General features: G+C 31.3%; 1 protein-coding gene across 1 annotated transcript; it reads left to right on the top strand.

Moving 5' to 3' along the window:
• The first annotated feature begins 3,070 nt into the window (after window positions 1–3,070).
• On the top strand, window positions 3,071–6,720 carry LOC125871035 (uncharacterized). The gene is made up of 4 exons (XM_049551619.1): window positions 3,071–3,328; window positions 3,417–3,638; window positions 4,481–4,681; window positions 6,413–6,720. The coding sequence occupies exons 1-4, from the start codon at window positions 3,323–3,325 to the stop codon at window positions 6,464–6,466; spliced, it is 483 nt and encodes a 160-aa protein (XP_049407576.1). The 5' UTR covers window positions 3,071–3,322; the 3' UTR covers window positions 6,467–6,720.
• Window positions 6,721–24,186: the final 17,466 nt, after the last annotated feature.

Below are 24,186 nucleotides of genomic sequence, written 5' to 3' on the forward strand. Positions count from 1 at the left end.
CTTTCGGACTAACGCCCAAGCTTTCGATCAGGACACTTGGCGCCAAGGTCAAGAGAATAACGGTCAAAACTACAATCGAGAGGGCCATTATAACCATGACAACAACCAAAATGGGTACAATGACCAGAATCGGGGCCAAGACAAAGAAGGTGACTGGACAAGGAAAGATAATAACAAAAACGAAAGGAGTGGTGCATATGTCCCACCAGACAATAGAGATGGAGGATCGCAGTTTGCAAGGCTTGAAGACATGATAACCACAATGATGAAAAGGTTTGACTCATCTGATAATAATATCAAGGAATTACGCAATGATCTATCGGGTATGAATCAGAAAGTAAAAAACTGCATGCTACATCCATCAAGAAAATTGAGCAACAGCTGGATTAGATTTCCTCATCCTTAAATCCATGCCAAAAAGGTACACTTCCGAGCAATGCAATCCAAAATCCTAAAAATTATGGAAAGTGCATGAAAGTCACTACACGGGATGGAAAATAAATCATAAATCCTCCAATATCAATAGTTGTGAAAAACCCAAAGGAACCTGAAATCATTAAATATGAACATATGGGGGAACCAAAAGATCCAATCGGGTGGGGGTGGGGGTGGGGGGTAAGGCAGGAAGCCGCTTAAAATATAATTCCTATGCCTAAACCTCATCCACCCTTTCCACAAAGACTAGTCAAGAAAACCGAGGAAGGCAAGTATCGCAAGTTTATGCTCTTAATTAATATTATAAAAAATAATTGATTTATATTTTTCAAATTAGTATATTTTAATTAAATTAATCATAAAACTAACAGTATAAGATTTCTATGAACATCATGAAATGTATGTTTGAAAAAGATGTTAACATTATAAATATAATGTCATAAAATTATTAAAACATTTGACAAAAAAATAATCTATAAAGTCTAACTAAAAAAATAATTGACTTGCAATGTGATATATCAAGGCAATATTACTAAAACAAATTAAACCGAAAATATAGCATAAGTTCTAAATGCAAAACAAAGAAATTTAACATAATGCTCTTATGTCAAACTTCAATATAACATACATAAATATGATTTAAAAGAAAAGAAAAACGTAAGTCTATAACTTTATTCAACAATGAATTCTACCTTAATTTAAAAATTAGAATATTGACAAAATTATGCTAATGAAAAAATAGAATAAATAAATAAATAGATAATACGAAAAATTGAATAAAATAACATGAAAAAGTAAAGTTTGAGAATAAGAAGGAAATGAAATATAAAAAAAATATTAGAATAACAAAAAATAATAGAAATAAAAAATAAATTAAAATGAAAAAAATACAAATATAAATAAAAGGAAGAGATTTTTTTTTAAAAAAGGCTTTAGGTAATTACATGGTGTAATTACACCAATTTCTAACCATCCCTTAAGAATTGAAGAATGTAATTACTATCCTTCAATTACATTCAGGGTGTGTTTGGTATGAAGGAAAGTGTTTTCCTAGAAAATGTTATTCTGAAAAACAAGTAGAATTTTTACTTATTTTCTCATATTTGGTTGGTGACTAGAAAATATCTTCTGGTAAAGTTTTTTTAGTGTTAGATTTATAAATGAAAATTATTTTTGAGAAAATATCTTTTATTTTTACTAGAGAGTAGAAAATTATTTTTGAATTGAAATTGAAAATATTTTTAAAAAATAAACTTAATTTTTTTTTTTTGGAGGGTGGAGTGGTGGGGCTGGCACGGAAGGGGGGGGTAGGGTGAGATGGGGTAAAAAAATAAAAATTGAAATTAAAAATATTTTTTTTTAAATAAACTTAATTTTTTTTTGGGGGGGAGGGGGGTCGCCGGGTAGGGTGGGATGGGGGCTAGGGGTGAGATGGAGTAAAAAAATAAAAATTTGAAATTAAAATTATTTTTTTAAAAACAAACTTAATTTTTTTGGGGGGGAGGGGTGGGGTGAAAAAATAAAAATTTGAAATTTGAAATATTTTTTTAAAACAAACTTTAAATTTTTTTTTTTGGGGAGGGGGTGGTAGTGAGGCTGGCCGGGGGGTGGGGTCAGGGTAGGGATAAGGTGGGGGGTAAAGAATTAAAAAAATTGAAGTTGAAAAATATTTTTTTAAAATGCTTTAAATTTATTTTTTTCAACAAAAAAATTATTTTTAAGTTGGAGGAAAGTTTTGGAAAATATTTTCCTTACATTTTGAAGGAAAGTTATTTTCCTTAAATTTAAGAAATATGAGTTGATTTGAAAAATATTTTTCAAAACATTTTACACAACCAAACATGAAAAAAATTGGACACACCCTCAATTCCTCGCTTATCAAGAAATTATTTGGTCTACCAAATATGTCAAAGAATGTAATTATACCAAATTACGCAAAATCTCAATTACATTGTGCCTTTTTAAACAAGCCCATAAAATTTTGACAAGTACTCCTTTTGTCCTTAATTACTTATTCACTTTTGAATTGACACATCTATTAAGAAAATAATTATTGGCAAGTGAGTTTATCATTTTACCCCTATTAATTATGAAGTGAATGAATTAAAAAATTAAAATTTTCAAAAAATTCTACTTTTTTCAAAGTAATTAATTGAGGGTATAATAGATTAAAAAAAATGTCATTTCTTGATTTGTCAAAATAGAGAAATAATAAAAAAAAAATGAACAAGTAATTAGGGACATATGGAGTATTATATTTTCACAAGAAAAGTTTGTGAACACGGCAGGGCAAACCACATTTATTGAGGTGGATTGAGCGTAATTTTGTATTACTCTTTCCGTTTCAATTTATATAACTCATTTTTTTATTTAATCCATCAAAAAAGAATGATACATTTTTATATTATTTAAATATTTAATTTTAAAACATTTATTTTATTTTAATTAAATGATTTATAGTTACATAAATATCTATAATTTATTTCAGGTTATAAATTTAATTTTTTTTTTGTATAAAATCAAACTAATTAAATATAAAATGAGACTGAAAAAATAGTTCCTCTCGGCCCCTGTTGTCTATTTATCACAGTTTTTGGATACGTGGGCCCTTTTGCTTTCTCTGTTCTCACCTTTTTTCTTCTGTTCCTTTTCCTGTATTCTACAAGTTCATATCCCAGTATCTCTTTGAATCCCCCTCACTACCCCACTTCCCTACCCCCTACTGATTCTTTTGCCTTTATAAACCCCACTGAACCAACGTCCCTTTTATAATAGACCTCCCCTTTTCATATATTCATATAGTCCTTGTTGATTTAATAAACAGTAACTTTGAACTCTCTGAGGAGTCCATTGTGAGGTCAATCTCCAATATTCTACAGTCCCCAAAATGGATGTAATGGTTAATTTGTTTTTTGCTTTATTTTGGATCGCTACATTTTAGTAGTTCTTATTCTGATTTCTTCTTCTTCTTTTTTTGATAGGAGAGCAATTATTACTTCATGAATAGGGGCCACATTCCTGCATTTGGTAGCTGGGACTGTAACAATGATTTCCCAATTCCTTTCACTCAGTGCTTTGAATCTGCTAGACAAGCTGGGTTGCTCAGATACAGCTACTCTGATGACCGTGATTTGTATGTCGCCGGAGATCTATACCAGAATGATATCCTCACTCCAGCCATGATCGTCGTCCCTCGTCGTAAGGTAATACTTCACTCTATTCTATATTATAAATGAATTATTGCGATACGACACTAAGCCAGAGGCGAATCTAGAATTTTTTGAACATGGGTGCACCAAGTAAAATGTATTGAAGTGAGAATTGATCTTTAATCCTCAAGGTTAAAAGTTTAATATTTAACCACGTGGATCATTTAGACTTCTCATAGTACGGGTGCAAGAATATAATATTATACAAAATCTTAAAAAATATACATATAAAATATCTAATTTTACGAAGAGACCACGGGTGCGAATGCCCTATTTTTTTGCTGTAAATTTGCCACTGCACTAAGCTATTTTCTCTAAAATGTAAAATAATTAATATTTACCTTTTTTTTTTTTAAAAGAAGAAGATAAATAATGAAGAACAAACTTTTGAAAAATTTGTACTTATTTTAAATTTAAAATGGAGTCTCAATAATTTACTGAAGCAAGGTATCAATTATTTTTTTCTTTTAATCGGTGGGGATCGAACCTCTATTGTCATTTACTGAGTACTTGCATAATTATTAAAGAGGGGACTTTCTTTTTTCTATCCGTAAATAAAATAAATGGAGGGTTGAACATGTGAAAACATTAAATGGTTTTGGTTTTGGTTTTGCTACTTCACACGCAAGCCTTCATTAAATACTCCATTAATGTTCTTCATCTTTTGTAAGAATGTACAGAGCCCATTCTATGAATTTTAATCAAAGCACAACCTTTTTGTTCTATATTTAATTACTTTTGTACCAGCAATTAAATGACCTTTCTGTGCCTAGTTTTAAATGGTTACTATTACTAGTAAACTCAAGTGAGAAGCATGATTATTTTGTTTTTTACAGAGAAAAGCAAGTATTACTAATGAAGGTGTTGGAAAAGCAAGAAAAGAGGGGTGGGTGGTGTGCAATTGTGAATATGATGAAGAGAAAAGAGACACAAGCACTGTTCCACCATCTCCACCTCCACCTAGAAGAGCACCCAAAGCAGTAGATGAAGATCTCTACAAGATTTCCCCTCAATTGCTCCACTCTAAGCCTACAAGGGTAACCCATTCTTCTCCTAGTGTTGCCTTTCTTATTATGCCCTTTTTTACTCACTTTTTCATTATCCCTGTTCTTGTTTTTTTTTTTTTTTCATTTATTATTCAATACTTTTTTTAATTGATACTCCCTCCGTTTAGTTTTATCTGTCGTACATTTATTCGGCACACTCATTAAAAAAATAATTATTGATATATGTATTTTATCAAACTATTCCAATTAAATGATGTCTTGAAAATTGATTTGAAAAATAAGTATTTAATGTTGAGCGTGAAACATGGAAAAAAAATTATTGTCTTTACTTGATATGTCAAAACTGACGAGTAAAAATGAAAATCTAATTTTGGAATAAGTGACAAGTAAAAGTGAACGGAAAGAGTATAAAAAGAAGGGAAAAGGTCCTGATTTACCCCTAAACTTTATGATTTAGAGCTGATATACCCTCCGTTTAAAAAATGGCTCCTATATGCCCCTGCCGTTATAGAAATGGCTCATATATGCCCTTTTACTTAACAGAAATTTTTTTAATAAATTAAAAATTAATTTTTTTTACTTTAATTTAAGGAAATGTCATGTAGCTTTTAAATTATCTCCTTTTCCAATTAGAGGGTATTTTAAAAGCCACATGACATTTTCTTAAATTAAAGTAAAAAAAATTAATTTTTAATTTATTAAAAAAATTTCTGTTAAGTAAAAGGGCATATATGAGCCATTTCTATAACGGCAGGGGCATATAGGAGCCATTTTTTAAATGGAGGGTATATCAGCTCCAAATCATAAAGTTTAGGGGTAAATCAGGACCTTTTCCCTAAAAAGAATGATCTGTTTTAGTCTATTTAAAAAAAGAATGATCTCGCTTAATTTTTAAAAAAATTGTAATTTCAATTTTTTCAATGACATGTTTAAGGTTATAAAATTAAATGACATTTTGATACATTTAACATAACTTTAATCGAAGTTTGCAAGATTGAATTTTTTTCCTTATTTACTTAAACATGGTGTCGCCAAGTCAAACAGAGGGAGTAAAAAGAAAAAGAAAACCTCAAATAGAAGAGTACAAACAAAGGGGTTAGATCTTATCTTACTAATTCTAATTGTATTCAGTATCCATGTTGAATTTTGGCTAAATTTGAGTTATCACCGAAAAGTGACATATTGAAGGTCAAATATTTTCTAACAAAGACGACTCAAACCTGAAACCTCCTATTAAAATAAAATTTATTTATAATTTCATCACCACTGCTCTGGGTCCTCCTATTATTAGAGGGCAATGTCCTATGTCTACCTTCAAAGGGAAAGTCATCGCCTTACTTTTATGTACTTTGTTTTTTTCTATTTATTTTTTGTTTCTCTTGTGTTGGAGATGTGGAAATGAAAAATCTTTGGGAATCGCTTCTTTTTTCTGTGAAATCTGTGCCATTGATTATGAATACCCAATTTTTAAAAAAAATCCAAAGGAGCTAGCAGATATTGTCAATTTACTACATTAATGTGATAAGACTTTTTAAAGTCTCTCGTTTATTTTTATTTGTCTTTTTTTTATTTGACACATATATTAAGAAAATAATTATTAATATAAATATTTACTACACTATCGTATTAATTAATAATATAAAAAATAGTATTTTTTTAATATATAAAAAATGATAAGTAAAAGTGAACGGTGGGAGTAATACCTTCAGACTTTCTTTTGGCTAACTTTTTGGTTTTTGTACTTTTGGTCACTTGTTGCAGAAAGGTGTTAGGGGATTCTTTTCGAGCTGCTTGCTGCCAACTTGTGCTTCTTGATCCTCAAATAAGAGAAGATTGACAACATATATAGGACTAGTAGTGTCGTATTAATAGTTGGTTTGTGTCTATATTAGAACTTATTAATTTAGTGTTTGGAGTATTTTCTTGGGTTTTTAGCAGTAAATTGGCTTTATAAACAGAAAGATTTTGGCCAGCCCAAGAAAAACAAATATCCATCATTAGCTTATCATGGTGAAAATTAAGAGAATTCTTTCTCTACTCTATTGCTAGTATGTTCCCCTTTGGAAGTATTTCTGTGTCAACTTCTCTACTAGCTAATGCACTTCTGTTTTGCTTCTTTAAATTCAAGAAAGTAACCCTCATTTGATTTGGTACGGTGTTAAGAAAAAAAAAGAAGAATTTTTAAAATTTATGGTCTAAAATAATTCTTAAATATTTGTGTAATTGTAAATTATTTTATTAAAAGTAAAAAGAAAAATTTTAAAACTAAAATACTTTAAATTATATTTTTGGATGGATCAAAAAAAAAAGAATGTCATATAAAGTGGACAAAGAGAGTATAATGGAAGGTTATTCACAAAAACAAAAACAAAAAAGTATAATGGAAGGTTAGGTTGGTATTAAAGTTGTACTTATTAAAAAGAAAAATTCACTTTAACCGGAAAAAAGTGAAGGCTCCCTCGTGTTTTCATTATGCTGCCTGGCATGTGTCCTCCTCTGGTTTTTGTTTCTTTAATTCTTTTATGTTTTTGTCTTGTGCTGTGACTTTAATTGACTACAACTAGTCAAGAGTAGCAATCTGCTAATTGTGGTTACCTTTGAAATGTCAACCACTAATTACATTTCCTTAGACAAGGTTATAACTTATAACCATATATATACTTGTAAATTGCACCAATTAAGTAGGGTAGTTTGTTACTCCTCCGTTCAATAATAATTGCCCATTATATTAAAAATAGTTATCCAACAATACTTGTTCAATTTAGAAAAATCAAGAGATAACTTATTTTTTGTATCTATTTTACCCTTGCTATTAAATATTATTTATCATCTAACACATTTTTCAAAGTATTAAATTTAATAAAGTCAAAAGATAATATAATAATATTACTCTTATTATTTATTACTTCATCCGTCCACTTTTATTTGTCATGGTTTTTTTTAGAGTCAAACTATAAGAACTTTGACTAATATTTTACGGCGTATTTTTTTCATCATATTAATATGCAAAAAATTGCAATTTATAGTAATTTTCGTATTGTTTTTAAATATCTATTTTTTTAAAAAAAATATCGAATTAATGCAATCTAATTTAACTTTGAAAACTAATCAAATTGACTTTCAAAAAACACAACATGACAATTAAAAGTGGACAGAGGTAGTATTTCTTAAGGGGTGGTCAAGTCAATAGTGGACAACTAATTTTGACTTTTTATTTGTCATTTTGGACAAATCAAGAAATGACAATAATTTTTACCTATCATACCCTTAATTTATTTAGACAATTAATGTTTTTGAAAAAAGGTAGAATTTCTTTAATGAGTAAATTGATTATAGAATTCTATCAATTAATAGCGATGAAATGATAAATTTACTATGTCAATTATTATTTACTTAATAAATATATCAAGTAAAAAATGAATAAATAAATAAATAAATAGAAACAGAGGAGTAGTTCTTCATGGTAAATAATGAGCTTGCATGCCAAAACTAGGTTTAGCTAACTTGGGTGAGTATGGTGAATTAAAAGTCTTGGTCAAGAAAAGAAAAAGAAGTGTACTCGTCTTTTGCTAAAGTTAGTTTCTCTCTAAAAGAAGAGTAGAGGTGGAAACATCCACCGCAAAACAATGATGATAAATATAAAAGGAGAAGAAAAGTGCAAGCAATAAATAATCTCTACAATGTTATACTCTATGAAATGGTCAAAACGAATGCGCCTTTTACTTCTCAGACATAAGATAAATTTTTTATGGTCCGATCTTTTTCTGAATCTTGCTCATAACGAAAATTTAGTGCATTTAGTTTGTCTTTCTTTTCCTATCATATGCATCCATTCTTGACATGGTATTGTTATCTCTTGCTAAATAAAAGTAAAAGTATGCATGAAGGGACATAGTGCTGAATTTGTTGCTAAACAAATCACGGACACTCTTAATTTGGCAAGTTGCACAACTATTTGTAAATGATCTCATGACATTAAAACTTATCGTTATATATACAACATACTCCCTCCGTCTCATATTATAAGTCACCCCTTTTTAAAAATAGCTGGACCACAATATATGTTATTTTATAAAATTTATGCATAAATTACCATATTTTTCCCATTATACCCTTGATTGATTAATTAATTAATCTTGAAAATGTAATTACTTTGACTAACCTAGAAAATCTACAAGTAATTAATTTCATTGGGAGAGTACTTCATTCATTAATTAACTACTTTCTTTATTCACTACTTATTCTATAAAATCTGATTTTGAAAAAAAATATCAACAAACAAATTAAAAATAAAAGATGAAAAAATATTCAAAAATAATCTTGAAAGTTGAAGCTTCAACAAATTTTATCAGGGAAGATGACATTTCAAAAAGTTCAAAGGATGTAAAAATAGAAGATTCAACCAAAACATGTGAAGGCCATATTGAGAAAAATCAAGATCCAAATAAAGGAGTTATGCACCATTTAAATAAAAAAACAAATGATTTGTCAAACTAGAACTAAAATTCATTTGTCGTCTAATTTCATTATCAATAACATCAGATTTAGCAGGAAAATTTAGATCAATTTAAAGTAATGAAATTTGAATATTTTGTGATGTTGTCATGTTTTGCTTTAAGAATTTATATATAAACATATAAAAAAACATTTTACACAAAATATATAGGAAAATTGAGGTGGGAAAAACTTGATTTTTAATTTTTTTTGGATCAATTGGTGAAAAAATTTGGCTCCAAAAAGTAAAATTTAAATGGTCATCCAAATGCATTTATATTCTTGAAATCTAACATTTCATCATTTATTACAAAGTAGTCATAAACAAACATTAAATAAGGGCATAAGGGTAAAATTACATTATTTCTTAATGCAAGTGCAAATGAAAAAGGTGACTTATAATATGGGACAAACTCTTTGCAACACTTGTTGGGATGAATATACCAAACTTCTAAAATGATCAATAACTGCAAACGGTATTCAAAATTTCTTATCTTATTGATTAAATCGTGTCACTTCTTGTATAGATGAAACACTCCATTTAATTATTGTATTATACTACACTATGTACGGGTCGTTTGGTAGCTAGATAAGGTTTGTGTTATTTCTGTATTAATCTTTGTTATAACTTATATGACATTTGGTAGGTAAATAGGAAATACGTTATTTATGCATAAAATTAATACAATTTTTTGGTTCAGAATTTGAAATCCGCATAACTAATGCATGCATAAATTATGAGGGAATCTATGCATTACTTTATACATGATAGAAGATAGAATAACTAATACATAAATAACTAATCTCTGCATATATAACAAATACTTAAAATAATACATAGATATAGTCATTACTAAACCCAACTTTACTAATATCTACATAACTCTAATCAACTATCACACTACCCTTCTTAACCGATGCAAAAGTGGATGGAAGTACCTATGCAAACCATTGCCAAAAGCGAAAAGAAACATTGGTAGAAGTAAAAACGAAATTATTTAAGTTTACTCGTCGAAATTAGGGATGGTAATGGGGCGGTGTGGGCAGGGGCGGGGCGGGTTGAGCTTAACCCGTAATGAGGAACTTTCGCACATAGCCACTCAAAAATAGCCTAATTACGCTCCATAGCTATAGTTTGATAATTACAATTCGTAGCTACATGCTATAAGGAGGAGAGAGGTGAGTGAGAGAGGGCAGAAAATGGGAGAGAGGTGAATTGTATATGTATATTGGTTAAATAATTGTATATTATACATATGTATTTGTATATATGGCAAGCGAGATTGGGAGAGGGAGGAGAGAGGCGAGCGAGATTGGGAGAGGGAGGAGAGAGGCGAGCGAGATTGGGAGAGGGAGGAGAGAGGATAGCGAGAGATGGTAGAGAGTGGGAGAGAGGTGAATTGTATATGTATATCGATTAGATAATTGTATATTATACATATGCATTTGTATATATGGCAAGCGAGATTGGGAGAAGGAGGAGAGAGGCGAGCGAGAGAGGGCAATAATTTGTATAATTCGCGTGTTTTTGTATAATTGACTAATATAAAGTCTGAAATTATACAAATATGATAAAACTTGAAATAACAAATTGCTACAAACATAAACATATGAACTTTAAACAGTTATACAAAATATATTATACAAATTACATTATATAAATTATATTATACAAAATTCGAAAACTACATGTTTATACAAACTTTAAAAAGTCATGCACAAAAAGAATGAATGTATATGGTGACAAAACTGAAAAACCAAAGGAAATCATCGTCATATACAAATATAAACTATCGTATACAAATACAAATCAAACGAAGAATTGCTAGTTGCGAATTATACAAATATGGCGAATTATACATATACAAATGTGGTTAATTATACAACTCGAAGTTAGCCCACGTAATTAATGGTTAATGTTAGCCGCGAGTGGTAATTATAGCAAACTATAGCTATGATGAGTAATTAAGTAGTATAAGTTTGCTTAACCGCATAATTTTTCTATTTTTAATCTACCCCGCCCCGCATAGCAACTTTTTTCATTTACACCCGCCCCACCCCACATAGACCTGCTCTGCATGAATCCACTCCGCATAGTTATTTAAATATTTCTTTTTTCTAGTTAAGTTTGATACTAAAACTAAAATTCATAAAAATAAATTCATTTTTTCACTAAGTTTTATTAATTTAATAGGATAGTGACTTAAAAATTTAGTTTTTGGAGGTCAATTGGGAAACATGTAAGAAATTGTATTATTTTTGTTGAACCATTTTCATTTTCTATCTTGAATATTTTAATAGTTTTAAAGAAATTTCTTAATAAATAATGTTTTATCACTCTTATAACATGTAAAAAGTTAAAATTAAGTTTGAATCCACATAAAATTAAATATACCCACAACCCACCCTGCATTAATTTTTTAAAAAACCCACTACAAGCTGCCCTGTATTCCACCCGCTCCGCACAACCTTAAACCCGCCCCACTCCACATAAGCCTTAAACCCATTCTGGGCAGCATCCACCTCGCCCTATTACCATCCCTAGTCAAAATGGGTCTAAACAAAGTAGAACTTGTGGTTTTTGTGATTGACTCTGCACTGTTCGACTATGCTGGGCCAATGACCTCCCACCAATTAATACTTGGTCGTAGGCTCATAGCCCATATCTGAAATACAATTAATAAAAACAAATTCTCCATTAAAATAACCAAAATAAACGTGAAAAGGCATTTTTGATCTTCACTCTTCATCTCCTCAAGGGAGATTTACACAAGTAGGATAATATAAGACCCCCTTTTTTTTCATTCATGAATTTTGTGCAAATGTGGACTTGAACACTACTTATTCAGAAGAACGAAAACAATACGCTTTCACAAGTTATGTCAATAAGACATGATTTTAATACGATCTTTGTTCTACTTATCATTGAAATTATTCACAAGTGACATTAGTAGGGTATGACTTTAGTACGATCTACCGTCAACCTATCTTAAAATAATTCACAAGTCTTGCCAGATTGCTAAATGTTGTTAGGCTTCCTTTCTAAAACATTGTGCATCTTCGTCTTTCTTTAGAGATATGTATCTCTTATCAGCAATCATCTTCACGATTATATTCAGAGTTAATTTCTCAAACCATTTATTGATATTAATCGTGTTTGAATTTTCACCCTTACCACAAATATTATACAACTCTTTGATGCTAATTTCCACCTCGGATATTCAGAGATGTTTGACTTTTTTGAGTCTAGTGCTAGAAAAAATATTTTGTAGCACGAGTTTTCGTACATGACAATAATATGGACCATAATTAGCGAAAGAAAATCTCGCATAATTATAGCCATAATGTTCAGCTGCTAGACTAATTGGTCAACTAGTCTAGCAGCGTGTTCTTTATCATTAATTGTGAAGCAATCTTTCGCTGCTTCCCAATTATTTCATTATTTTCTTTTTGATTATGAACTTAATTTCATGAAAACTTATTGTTAAGAGTTGCAGTAGTTTACTTGATTTATGTTTTATTAGTACGTCTTAGACTCTTAGGTAATTTTAATTAATATAATGTTATGTTTTTTTTAAATGTCAATACCGCTTATAAAAATCTTATGTACGCTACTGAGTCCAAGAGTCACTACATGAAATTGGACTTTTAGTGGCGACGAAAGTTGCTACAAATTAAAACCCAAAAATGTCGTCCCTAAAGGTTTCAAGTCGCGACCTTCACGTTGTTGCAAGTGTTGGAAATCTTTTTAAAAATACTTCATTACAAAAACCTGTAGAAAATCTACGTAGCTTGAAATATATCAATGACACTATCTTTAAGAATATTTCACCAGATAGAGATATATTCTCGACACTCAACAAACTCTTTTAGTATAAAATTAAGAGCTAGATCCCTTTCAAAAGAACAAACCCAACACAAAGTAAGAGCTATATATATAAGGAAGAATTTATAATATGATGTGTTTTTCTCTATCTCCTCATAAGAAGAATGTATCACTATATATAAGATTAAGATATCATCTTTTTGATCCTGGTGAAAAGATTCCAACGGATGAATTTCATATCAATAATATGAAGAATACAGTAAAATCTCACTGAATTAGTACTCGATAATATAATAATTTCTCTAAGATAATATTTTCCTTTGGTTTCGACTTGGGCTAATGGAAAAAATCAATTATTTCGATAAGATAATAAGATAATATATTTTTTTGAAGACCCCTATATAAATATATGGTCCCATTAATATTATAAATTGATAATTCTTTAAAAGTACAAATATATCTAAGACAATTCAGTGAAATGTGATTCTATTGTGTTTTGTTTTTTTGTTAAACTTTAAATCTAGTTGAAGTTAATCTCTATTTTTTCTTATTGCATTCAAAAATTCCGGTGTTGTCTTTTCGATTTGCACCATAAAATTGTGAAGAGTTCTAGATACGATAAGTGTTCCCTTACACGTAACTGGTTCCAAAGGTATTGTATCATCTACAACTTCATCATCAACATTATTTTTTTATGGTATCCACAATTTTCTAAACTCTGGACTTCTGAATATGTATAATTTTCACATGGATAATCCAATAGGTTATTGATGTCCATTTTATTGCGGTAATCGAGATCATTAATCATGATCTCAATGAATGACGTTTTCACAAGTGGGTTCATTCAAATTCTTTGAGATTTCATCCTCCAAACAAATTTTGCAGCGAAAACAATTTGTTGTTGTCTCTTGTTGAACATTTATCGTCCAAGCCGGGATTGCAAAATTAATAGCATCCAAAACATTAATCAATCCTCGATCAGTTTCATGTCCCACTTCATAGCCTTCTAATATCTTACGATAAAATCTGTTCCGATAATACATCTTGAAAGCTCTTATTATCCTAGCATCACAAGGACGTTGAATCTCAAAATACTCTATAAACTAATAATTATTAATTTATTGATTAAATAATACCTATACAAAATAATAATATTTTACTGTCCTAGCTATATTAATTTAGTAAGGTTTTACTGTATAAGCAACTAAGAAAGAGTATAATGATGTATTTATTTGGTCAAAATAACATTTAGAGAGCTTTAATATTTTCTCATTAACCGTTCATTCCAAGGCTAATTAATGGCATATTAAAATGATGAAATGATAATATTGGATTAAGATATTTTTTTGAGATACTAAAATATTTTCCCAACAATCCCTCCCATATATCTCAAAAAGAATATCAAAGATTATAATAAAATAAAATTTGGGTTTTCACATATGATATGTACAATGTGTTGAATTTAGTGTCTCGTAGACTATGAATCAGACTCAGATAAACCAAAAGATTAAGCTTATAGAACAATTGGTGAAATTTAGAGCTTCTATGAATCAAGAACTCTTTTGTAAGTCTAGGGTCTTATTCTATCATATTATACTCGCACAATCTTTGTCGTTATCACAGATATGCGCTAAGAGGCTACGCGCGTGTCCTAGTATTCATGAGTGCTCTAGAATTTATTACAATTTCATAGGAGAGGCACCACCACACACTCATATAGGTCCAATCATCAAGTGTATTCTGCAGAGTAATACACCACCTATAAAAGGATATGATTTTGATTAAGAGTATGATTCAACCTCACTTTATCTTGCACCATCGCACTATATTCACACATTATAGGAGAGACATAATTTTATAGTACTTACTTGATCAACTAATGATTTGTTATTATCCATATGAATCTAATTCATGGAATCTCCAATCACATATATTGAGTTACCATCACTGTTGATCTTCTCAAATTGACAAAAGTCTCACTCCCCTCGATATTTTACTTAGTCTATGAGTTAATCTGATTCACTTCTGACTACATATAATTTACGTAAACAATTTCATCTCACAACAACTGCTTTATCACATAATGTCTCAAATTGCCAATGAAAATTCATATTTTACTATAGGTTTTTCTTTTTAGCTATCACAATATATAAACACAAACATATATGTTGATTTATTCCAATTGGAATACTCACTAAGAAGTCTCTTAATCATTTAGTTTCAATATCAGTCAAATCCTAAACAACAAAATTTGTTTGGCTATTTTTCATCTTGTGACACTGTTAAGGATAGACACATAACCATCAATGACTTTTGAAATTCATTTTACATCATTGTGCCCCTTAGTTCCACAAAAAAATCACTTTATTTAGTTTCAAAATTCTGGCACCTCTCATATATTATCAATGTCTTCTTTTCAAAATAATGCATCAAAAATTAACATTATATTTTAACAAGACAAGTTTAAATCGTCATTAAAAAAAATTGTCCTCTTTGAAATTGTCATTTTCAAAAATCACTTTCAACAACACTAGTATGATAATATACTCACTCTATAAAAGAAACAAGATTCTTCAATAAACTCATTTTTTTCTCATCACCATAATGTTTAATCATCAGTTTTTCCCACTAATACATTATTAATAAACACAATTTATATGCAACACTTATTATTAACATACTCAATAAACATCCAATCAGAAATATGATATATCCTTTTTTTCTTCCATTTCGAAAGCAATCAACATAACTTTAACTAGTCACCTCTATACTTTCAAATCTTTATAATGGTAGATTTTTACAATTTATAATTAACTTTTCAGAGAGAATATTTGTAATCTGTATAGCCATTCTTCAAAATAGTAGATACAAAAGAAATCCATACAACTTGAACCTTTTCTATCATTCAAAATGAAATTAAAAAAATCCATACCTACCCCAACATATAATCCCTTAATTCCTTCTTTTTTCCGTTAATGTTAAAACAAGAAAAATACTGCATAGAAAAATAATTTTATGTATTCACATGTATACAGCAATATTATTATATTGCATGGGATATTTACACATGAACCATATCATAAGATATAGTGAAATTCAAAACTATAACTTAAACAGTCTATTTTGAGTGTTCTAGAATAGCATGAACCAAAAACCAACAACATCCAAGTATAGACAATATTGAACAAAAACTTATCAAATTCAATATCAATGTATGTCTATTTCCATAATTTGATAAACATCAAGCACAAACAAATCATGATTATAAATTTCTTTTCACAAACATCACTTTGTTAACACTTTTTCTCATAATTTTGTAAGAATCATTGATCTGAATATTAAATTACATATCAAGTCAGATAATCTCAATATTTTTATATGTGAGTTTAGTAAAAAAGAATTTTATCATTCAAAGAACTCAAAAGATCTATTAACACCAATATAAGCAAATCATTTTTCTCCTTCAACTTTAGTTGAGAACACAAAATAATTTTGTTGGCACAAAAAATGGCTACAACTCAGATCAATCTCTCACTGTAACACCTGAAAAGTGCCTAACTGAGAAAATTCAAGAAAGTGCTAAAGAATTATGAAAGTCCACAGAATTTGGCTTTTATGGAAAATATTTACGGACCGTACAAACTTTCACAGATTGTAGATGTCATCCGTGGATTGGACTTCAGAAGTAGAGTTTTAGGTTTTAGGTTTACTAGAGCCTTTACGGTCTGTATAATTTTTCACGGGCTGTAGGCCTACTCGTAAATCGAAAGTTCAGAGAGTTGAAATTTTGGAACTTGAGCAGGACGAGTGGAATTTACGGGTCATTAAAGGATTATGGATCGTAAAAAGACTAAAGTCTTGAAACTTCAAAAATTTAGAGAAATCTCTGACTTTAACGTATGGCAAGGATGGGCCATAGAAATCTTTACAGACCATAGATTGGTCCGTAGAGTCAAACTTCAGAAATCAGAAAATTACCCTGATTTCTACACACCTCTTTCACAGTCCGTGGACCTTTCTATGGTCCTTGAAAAGTGTCTGTAGATGACCTTCAACAATTTTTAATGAGGGTTATTTTGATCTTTTCTGACTTTTTAACAACTCTATTATGTCATTTTGAGCTAATCTAAATGGGTATAAATGATTCTTAAAGATTGTAACCTCTCCATTCACTCTCATTCTCCCACATTCAATTTCTTCTCTCCCAAGTTTTATTTCAAGCCAAAAACTAGAGATTCAGCTCCAAGTCTTCCACCCAATATTCAAGCTAGGGTTTCATTCAAGGTATGTTAGAACTTCATTAATGGGTTCTTCTTCACCCATTGAGTCTCAAAGAAACCTCAATTTCTCAAATTATAATTTTTCCAAAACTAGGATTTATGTGATCTTCATGAGTTCTTGTTGAATTTCAATTTTTTCTTCATGATTGATCTTAAATTGCATGAATTGATTATAATTCAATATTTTCAATGACATTATCATGAACCAATATCATGCAAATATTTTCATGATCATAACTATGTTATTTTCACATGCATGTCTCAAATTATTAGATTTTCATGAATTATGATGATTTTGAATAATATCTCGATGCATATGATTATCATGATTTAGATACTTTTGATTAAGAATTTTTCAGATTATGTTCATTTATCATGATTTATGAGCTATTGAGTATTTTATCAAATTATTAGTATGATTCAATGGTATAAATTATTATTGTTTATGTATTTATGCGTGATTCTGTGTATACTTAGCACTGAGTGGACCTAGGAATGAAGACTCACATATTAGTTGAGGCATGAGACCTTTAGAAGCAATCCATTTGTCCTAGAAATAGGGCCCATTCACTCTCATTCTCCCAAATTCAATTTCTTCTCTCCCAAGTTTTATTTCAAGCCAAAAACTAGAGATTCAGCTTCAAGCCTTCCACCCAATATTCAAGCTAGGGTTTCATTCAAGGTATGTTAGAACTTCATTAATGGATTCTTCTTCACCCATTGAGTCTCAAAGAAACCTCAATTTCTCAAATTATAATTTTTCCAAAACTAGGATTTATGTGATCTTCATGAGTTCTTGTTGAATTTCAATTTTTTCTTCATGATTGATCTTAAATTGCATGAATTGATTATAATTCAATATTTTCAATGATATCATCATGAACCAATATCATGCAAATATTTTCATGATCATAACTATGTTATTTTCACATGCATGTCTCAAATTATTAGATTTTCATGAATTGTGATGATTTTGAATAATATCTCGGTGCATATGATTATCATGATTTAGATACTTTCGATTAAGGATTTTTCAGATTATGTTCATTTATCATGATTTATGAGCTATTGAGTATTTTATCAAATTATTAGTATGATTCAGTGGTATAAATTATTATTGTTTATGTATTTATACATGATTCTGTGTACAATTAGCACTGAGTGGACCTAGGAATGAAGACTCACATATTAGTTGAGGCATGAGACCTTTAGAAGCAATCCATTTGTCCTAGAAATAGGGCCCATTCACTCTCATTCTCCCAAATTAATTTCTTCTCTCCCAAGTTTTATTTCAAGCCAAAAACTAGAAATTCAGCTTCATGCCTTCCACCCAATATTCAAGCTAGGGTTTCATTCAAGTTATGTGAGAACTTCATTAATGGGTTCTTCTTCACCCATTGAGGCTCAAAGAAACCTCAATTTCTCAAATTATAATTTTTCCAAAACTAGGATTTGTGTGATCTTCATGAGTTCTTGTTGAGTTTCAATTTTTTCTTCATGATTGATCTTAAATTGCATGAATTGATTATAATTCAATATTTTCAATGACATTATCATGAACCAATATCATGCAAATATTTTCATGATCATAACTATGTTATTTTCACATGCATGTCTCAAATTATTAGATTTTCATGAATTATGATGATTTTGAATAATATCTCGGTGCATAGGAATATCATGATTTAGATACTTTCGATTAAGGATTTTTCAGATTATGTTCATTTATCATGATTTATGAGCTATTGAGTATTTTATCAAATTATTAGTATGATTCAGTGGTATAAATTATTAATGTTTATGTATTTATACATGATTCCATGTATACTTAGCACTGAGTGGACCTAGGAATGAAGACTCACATATTAGTTGAGGCATGAGACCTTTAGAAGTAATCCATTTGTCCTAGAAATAGGGCCCATTCACTCTCATTCTCCCAAATTCAATTTCTTCTCTCCCAAGTTTTATTTCAAGCCAAAAACTAGAGATTCAGCTTCATGCCTTCCACCCAATATTCAAGCTAGGGTTTCATTCAAGGTATGTGAGAACTTCTTTAATGGGTTCTTCTTCACCCATTGAGTCTCAAAGAAACCTCAATTTCTCAAATTATAATTTTTCCAAAACTAGGATTTATGTGATCTTCATGAGTTCTTGTTGAATTTCAATTTTTTCTTCATGATTGATCTTAAATTGCATAAATTGATTATAATTCAATATTTTCAATGACATTATCATGAACCAATATCATGCAAATATTTTCATGATCATAACTATGTTATTTTCACATGCATGTCTCAAATTATTAGATTTTCATGAATTATGATGATTTTGAATAATATCTCGGTGCATATGATTATCATGATTTAGATACTTTCGATTAAGGATTTTTCAGATTATGTTCATTTATCATGATTTATGAGCTACTAAGTATTTTATCTAATTATTAGTATGATTCAGTGGTATAAATTATTATTGTTTATGTATTTATGCATGATTCTGTGTATACTTAGCACTGAGTGGACCTAGGAATGAAGACTCACATATTAGTTGAGGCATGAGATCTTTAGAAGCAATCCATTTGTCCCAGAAATAGGGCCCTCGTAGAATTTATCTCGAATAGACATTAGAAGTGGATTCATCTTAGCTCAGATATCAAGGTCCTTATCTTGGCAAGTAGGACACTCTCTTTTTAGTGTGGGAGTAGTATACTAAACTCCATGTAGTAACTCAAATAGCTTATGACAATTATTAGTATACCTCCCACATTATGATATGTTTTCAGATACTTCAGGACCTTATTCTATGTATTTCACCTCAGATCATCAGTTTTCATGTTATGTTTATTTGGTCATTTCATCAGTATGTTTTACAGACTTATCATATTTTATGCATTTCTCCATACTCAGTACATTTCAAGTACTTACCACATACTTTTCTGCCTATATTGTTTGATAATATAGGCTGTGACGCTCATCATCATGCCAGTGGTTAGTACAGATCCAGTCAACCTTGCTAATTATTAGTGAATCTTCATGATTCAAGGACGTTCTTTATGTTTTCCTTCAATACTTCATTTTAGTTTTTAGACCTTTTAGAGTTATCTAGGGGTTGTCCTATCAACTCCTTTTGAGTAGAGGCTTTCAGACAAACAATTTAGTTTCTTTCATGTTATGTTGTCTCTTAAATATTAGTCTTTTTTGAGTGTATGGACCTATTAAGATATTTCAGTTTTACCTTCTACATGTATATCTCAGTTTTGTGTTGATATATTATTCTTAGTGCCATGATATGTCATGAGGTCAGCTTGGGGCCACTTGTGGCTCTAAGCACTGTGTCGCATCTATGGGATAGTCTCAAAGGCTGACACTCGGTCTCACACACTAGCCACAAGATTTGTGTCACAATCCAGACCGTCGTGAGTGGCACCCATACTAACCCTCCGGTTGGAGAATCAACTACCAATCCAAAATTTAACCCAACATGCCATATTCGATTCTAGGAGTTCTACTCACCTGAATTTGATTCCGTGAAACCCTACAGGTTCCTTAATGTCTCGGCTACCATAAAATATAAACCAAGCCTAGACATATCATCCCACCCATTCCTAGATGTCCCTATATTTGACCTCACCTCACCCAGATTCCATCTAAGACTGACCTAGCCTAAAAATTTGAAGTCAATACCGAGAAAGTTTTCTTGCCCGATTATTTAACTATTGACCACTCATAACGAACGAGTTTGGTAGTTATAATCTATACCAATTAACCTATCGCTTGTCCTCAGTGATTAAATAAGAAAATAGGGGATAAGTTAGAAAAAGGTTATTACTTGAATCCTCAAACAAGTGAGGGTACTTGTCTCACATGTCTCTCAATCTCCCAAGTAGTCTCCTCAATTGGACGATGTCTCCACTAAACTTTTACTGATTTGATATCCTTTTTTCTCAACCTACAAACATCCCAATCAAGAATCACAACCAGATCTTTTTACTGCAAATCCTTGTCCAAATCTATTAAGTCTCATTTGATGATATAATCCCTATCCCTATGGTAATTCTTTAGCACAAATGCATGAAAAACTGGGTAGACTCCAGACAAGTCTGGTGGCAGTGTTAGCCTATAATCCACTGGCCCCACACTTTCAAGAATCTCAAATGGACTAATGTATCAAGGGCTAAGCTTACCCTTCTTACCAAATCTAGTGACTCATTTCATAGGCAATGCCATCTTAGGTAGTCCTGTAACAAAATTCATAGCTATCTTTTCCCACTTCCACTCAGGAGTAAACATTCTCTGAAGTAAATCTACAAGACTTTGATGTTCATACTTCACCTATTGGCAATTTTGACATTTGGAAACATACTCAATAAGATCTTTCTTCATCGTAGGCAACAAATAAAGTTGCCTCAAATCCCGATATGTCTTTGTCACTCCTAGATGAATAGAGTATTGTGAACCATGAGACTCTACCAACATACTCTGAATCAAGTCACCAACTCAAAGAACATAAATCCTTCCACTAAAATTGAGTACACGTCCTGCATCGAGAGTGGCCTCTTGGGTCTCCCCAAACACCACCTTAATTTTTAGGTTATTCAAATCCACATCCTCAAATTACTTAGCCTTAATTTCCTCTAAAAGGTGGGCTTAAACTCAATACAAGCTAACACCCCACCTTTTTCAGCGATGCACAACCACATGAACTTAGACTCCAAAGCTTGAATCTCTCTGGCTAAGGGTGGGAACCCCAAGCAAGCCAAACTACCTATGTTAATCGTTTTTTGGCTCAACGTGTCTGCCACCACATTGGTCTTCCTTGGATGATATTGAATGGTCACATCATAATTCTCGAGCAATTTCATTCATCTCTTCTGCCTCGATTTAGATCTCTCTTACTGAACACATGTTGCAAGCTGCGATGATCAGTAAATACCTCACACTTGACTCCATAAATATAATGTCGCTAGATCTTGAGAGAAAATACTACCGCTGCAATCACCAAATCATGGGTGGGGTAGTTCCTCTCATGAACCTTCAATTTTCTGGAAGCATAAGCTATAACATTCTTGTTTTGCATCAACACAACACCCAAGCCTGGATATGAATCATCACAATAAATCATGAAGTCCTTACCTTCCACCGGCATTGTCAGGATACGTGTTGTAGTCAAAAGGTTCTTGAGATCTTGGAAACTCTCTTCTCACTTCTCTGAGCACTCAAATGGTACCTTATTTTGAGTCAACCTGGTCAGATGTGTAGCAACAGAAGCAATGTTTTTCACAAACGTGCAGTAGTAGCTAGCAAGACCCATAAAACTCCTAACTTCTATCATAGACTTAGGCCAAACCCAATTCTTATTTGCCTCAATCTCTTGGGGATCTACCAGCACCCTTTCTTTTGAAACCAGATGCCCAAGAGAGGCAACTGAGGGCAACTAGAATTCACACTTAGAAAATTTAACATACAATTCTTGTTCGCTAAGATATCCAGAACAATACGATGGTGATATGTATGCTCATTGTTTCCCTTGGAATAGATCAATATATAAGCTATAAACACAATTACAAAAAAATCAATGAATGGTTTAAACACCATATTCATCAAGCTCATAAATGATGTAGGTGCATTGGTCAACCCAAACGACATTGCTAACAATTTATAGTACCCATACCGAGTCCTAAATGTTGTTTTAGGTATGTCCTCAGGTCTAATCTTTAATTGATGGTACATCAACCTCAAGTCAATCTTAGAGAAAATAGAAGCACCCTGCAACTCGTCAAACAAATCATCTATACGCAGTAATGGGTACTTATTTCGGATGGTGACCTTATTCAACTGTCAGTAACCTATGCACATTTGCATACTAACATCCCTCTTCTTTGCAAACAAAATAGGACCACCCCAAGGAGGAGCACTAAGATGAATGAATCCCTTATCAAGAATTTCCTAAAGATGAGTCTTGAGTATGCTTAACTTTGTTAAAGCCATGCGATAGAGAGCAATAGAAATTACACGAAGGCTCGGCTCCAAATGAATACAAAATTCTATGTCCTTATCTGGAGGCATACCAAGCATATACCTCCGGAATTTCGAAACCATAGGGATAGAATCAATGGAAGGGAACTCTGCACTAACATCTTAAGTAAGGGCCAAGTAGGCCAAACAATCCTACTCCACTAGTTTGTTAGTCCGAATAAATGATATGATCTTTGATGGCTTAGGCTTGTACACCCCTTTCCACTCTTATCTTTGCCTACCCGGGATCTCTAGAGTCACTGTTTTAACATTACAATTTAGCACAACAAAATATGAAGACAACCAAGTTATACCCAAGATCACATCAAAGTCTAGCATATCCAATATGACTAAATCCATACAAGTCTGCAGACCCATAAATTAAACATCATAGAACTATTACGATACACATGGGCTACTACTACAACTCTCCAACTGGATTGAAACATAGATAGGGGCATCAAGGGTGTCACAAATCAAATCAAATCCTAGAGCAAAACTAACACATACATAAGAATAAGTAGAACTTGAAACAAACAATAGTGTAGTCATTCGGTCATAGACAAGAATAGTACTTGTTATCATGGTGTTTAATGCCTCAACCTCTGGTCTGCCCGTAAAAGCATAACACTGAGCTCTGTTATCGTTATGGGAAACCTATCTTCCGGTGTATGTCGCTCCTCTCCTTGCATTACCATTTCCCCTGCTTTCACGACCTCCCTAATTACTTCTCGCCCATCTTGTGAATGTCCTCTACCATTATTACCTCTACCCAGTGGAACCACTTCTCTAGCCTGTTGTCGAACCTGGCCAACCATCTGTTTGTGCGTACATTCCCTCTTGAATTGTCTCGGATCATCACAATTAAAATATATATGGTCAAGTGAGGGCATGTTGGCTGATGCATAAGAAGCTCCTTGA

This window comes from Solanum stenotomum, chromosome 7 (genome assembly GCF_019186545.1).
Source record: "Solanum stenotomum isolate F172 chromosome 7, ASM1918654v1, whole genome shotgun sequence".
NCBI classification, from domain to species: Eukaryota; Viridiplantae; Streptophyta; class Magnoliopsida; order Solanales; family Solanaceae; genus Solanum; species Solanum stenotomum.

Bases quoted from the DNA above. Each gene is read 5' to 3' on its own strand.
- LOC125871035 (XM_049551619.1), top strand. The intron at 3,639-4,480 runs GTAATACTTCAC...TGTTTTTTACAG, and splicing joins TCGTCGTCCCTCGTCGTAAG to AGAAAAGCAAGTATTACTAA. The intron at 4,682-6,412 runs GTAACCCATTCT...CACTTGTTGCAG, and splicing joins TCCACTCTAAGCCTACAAGG to AAAGGTGTTAGGGGATTCTT.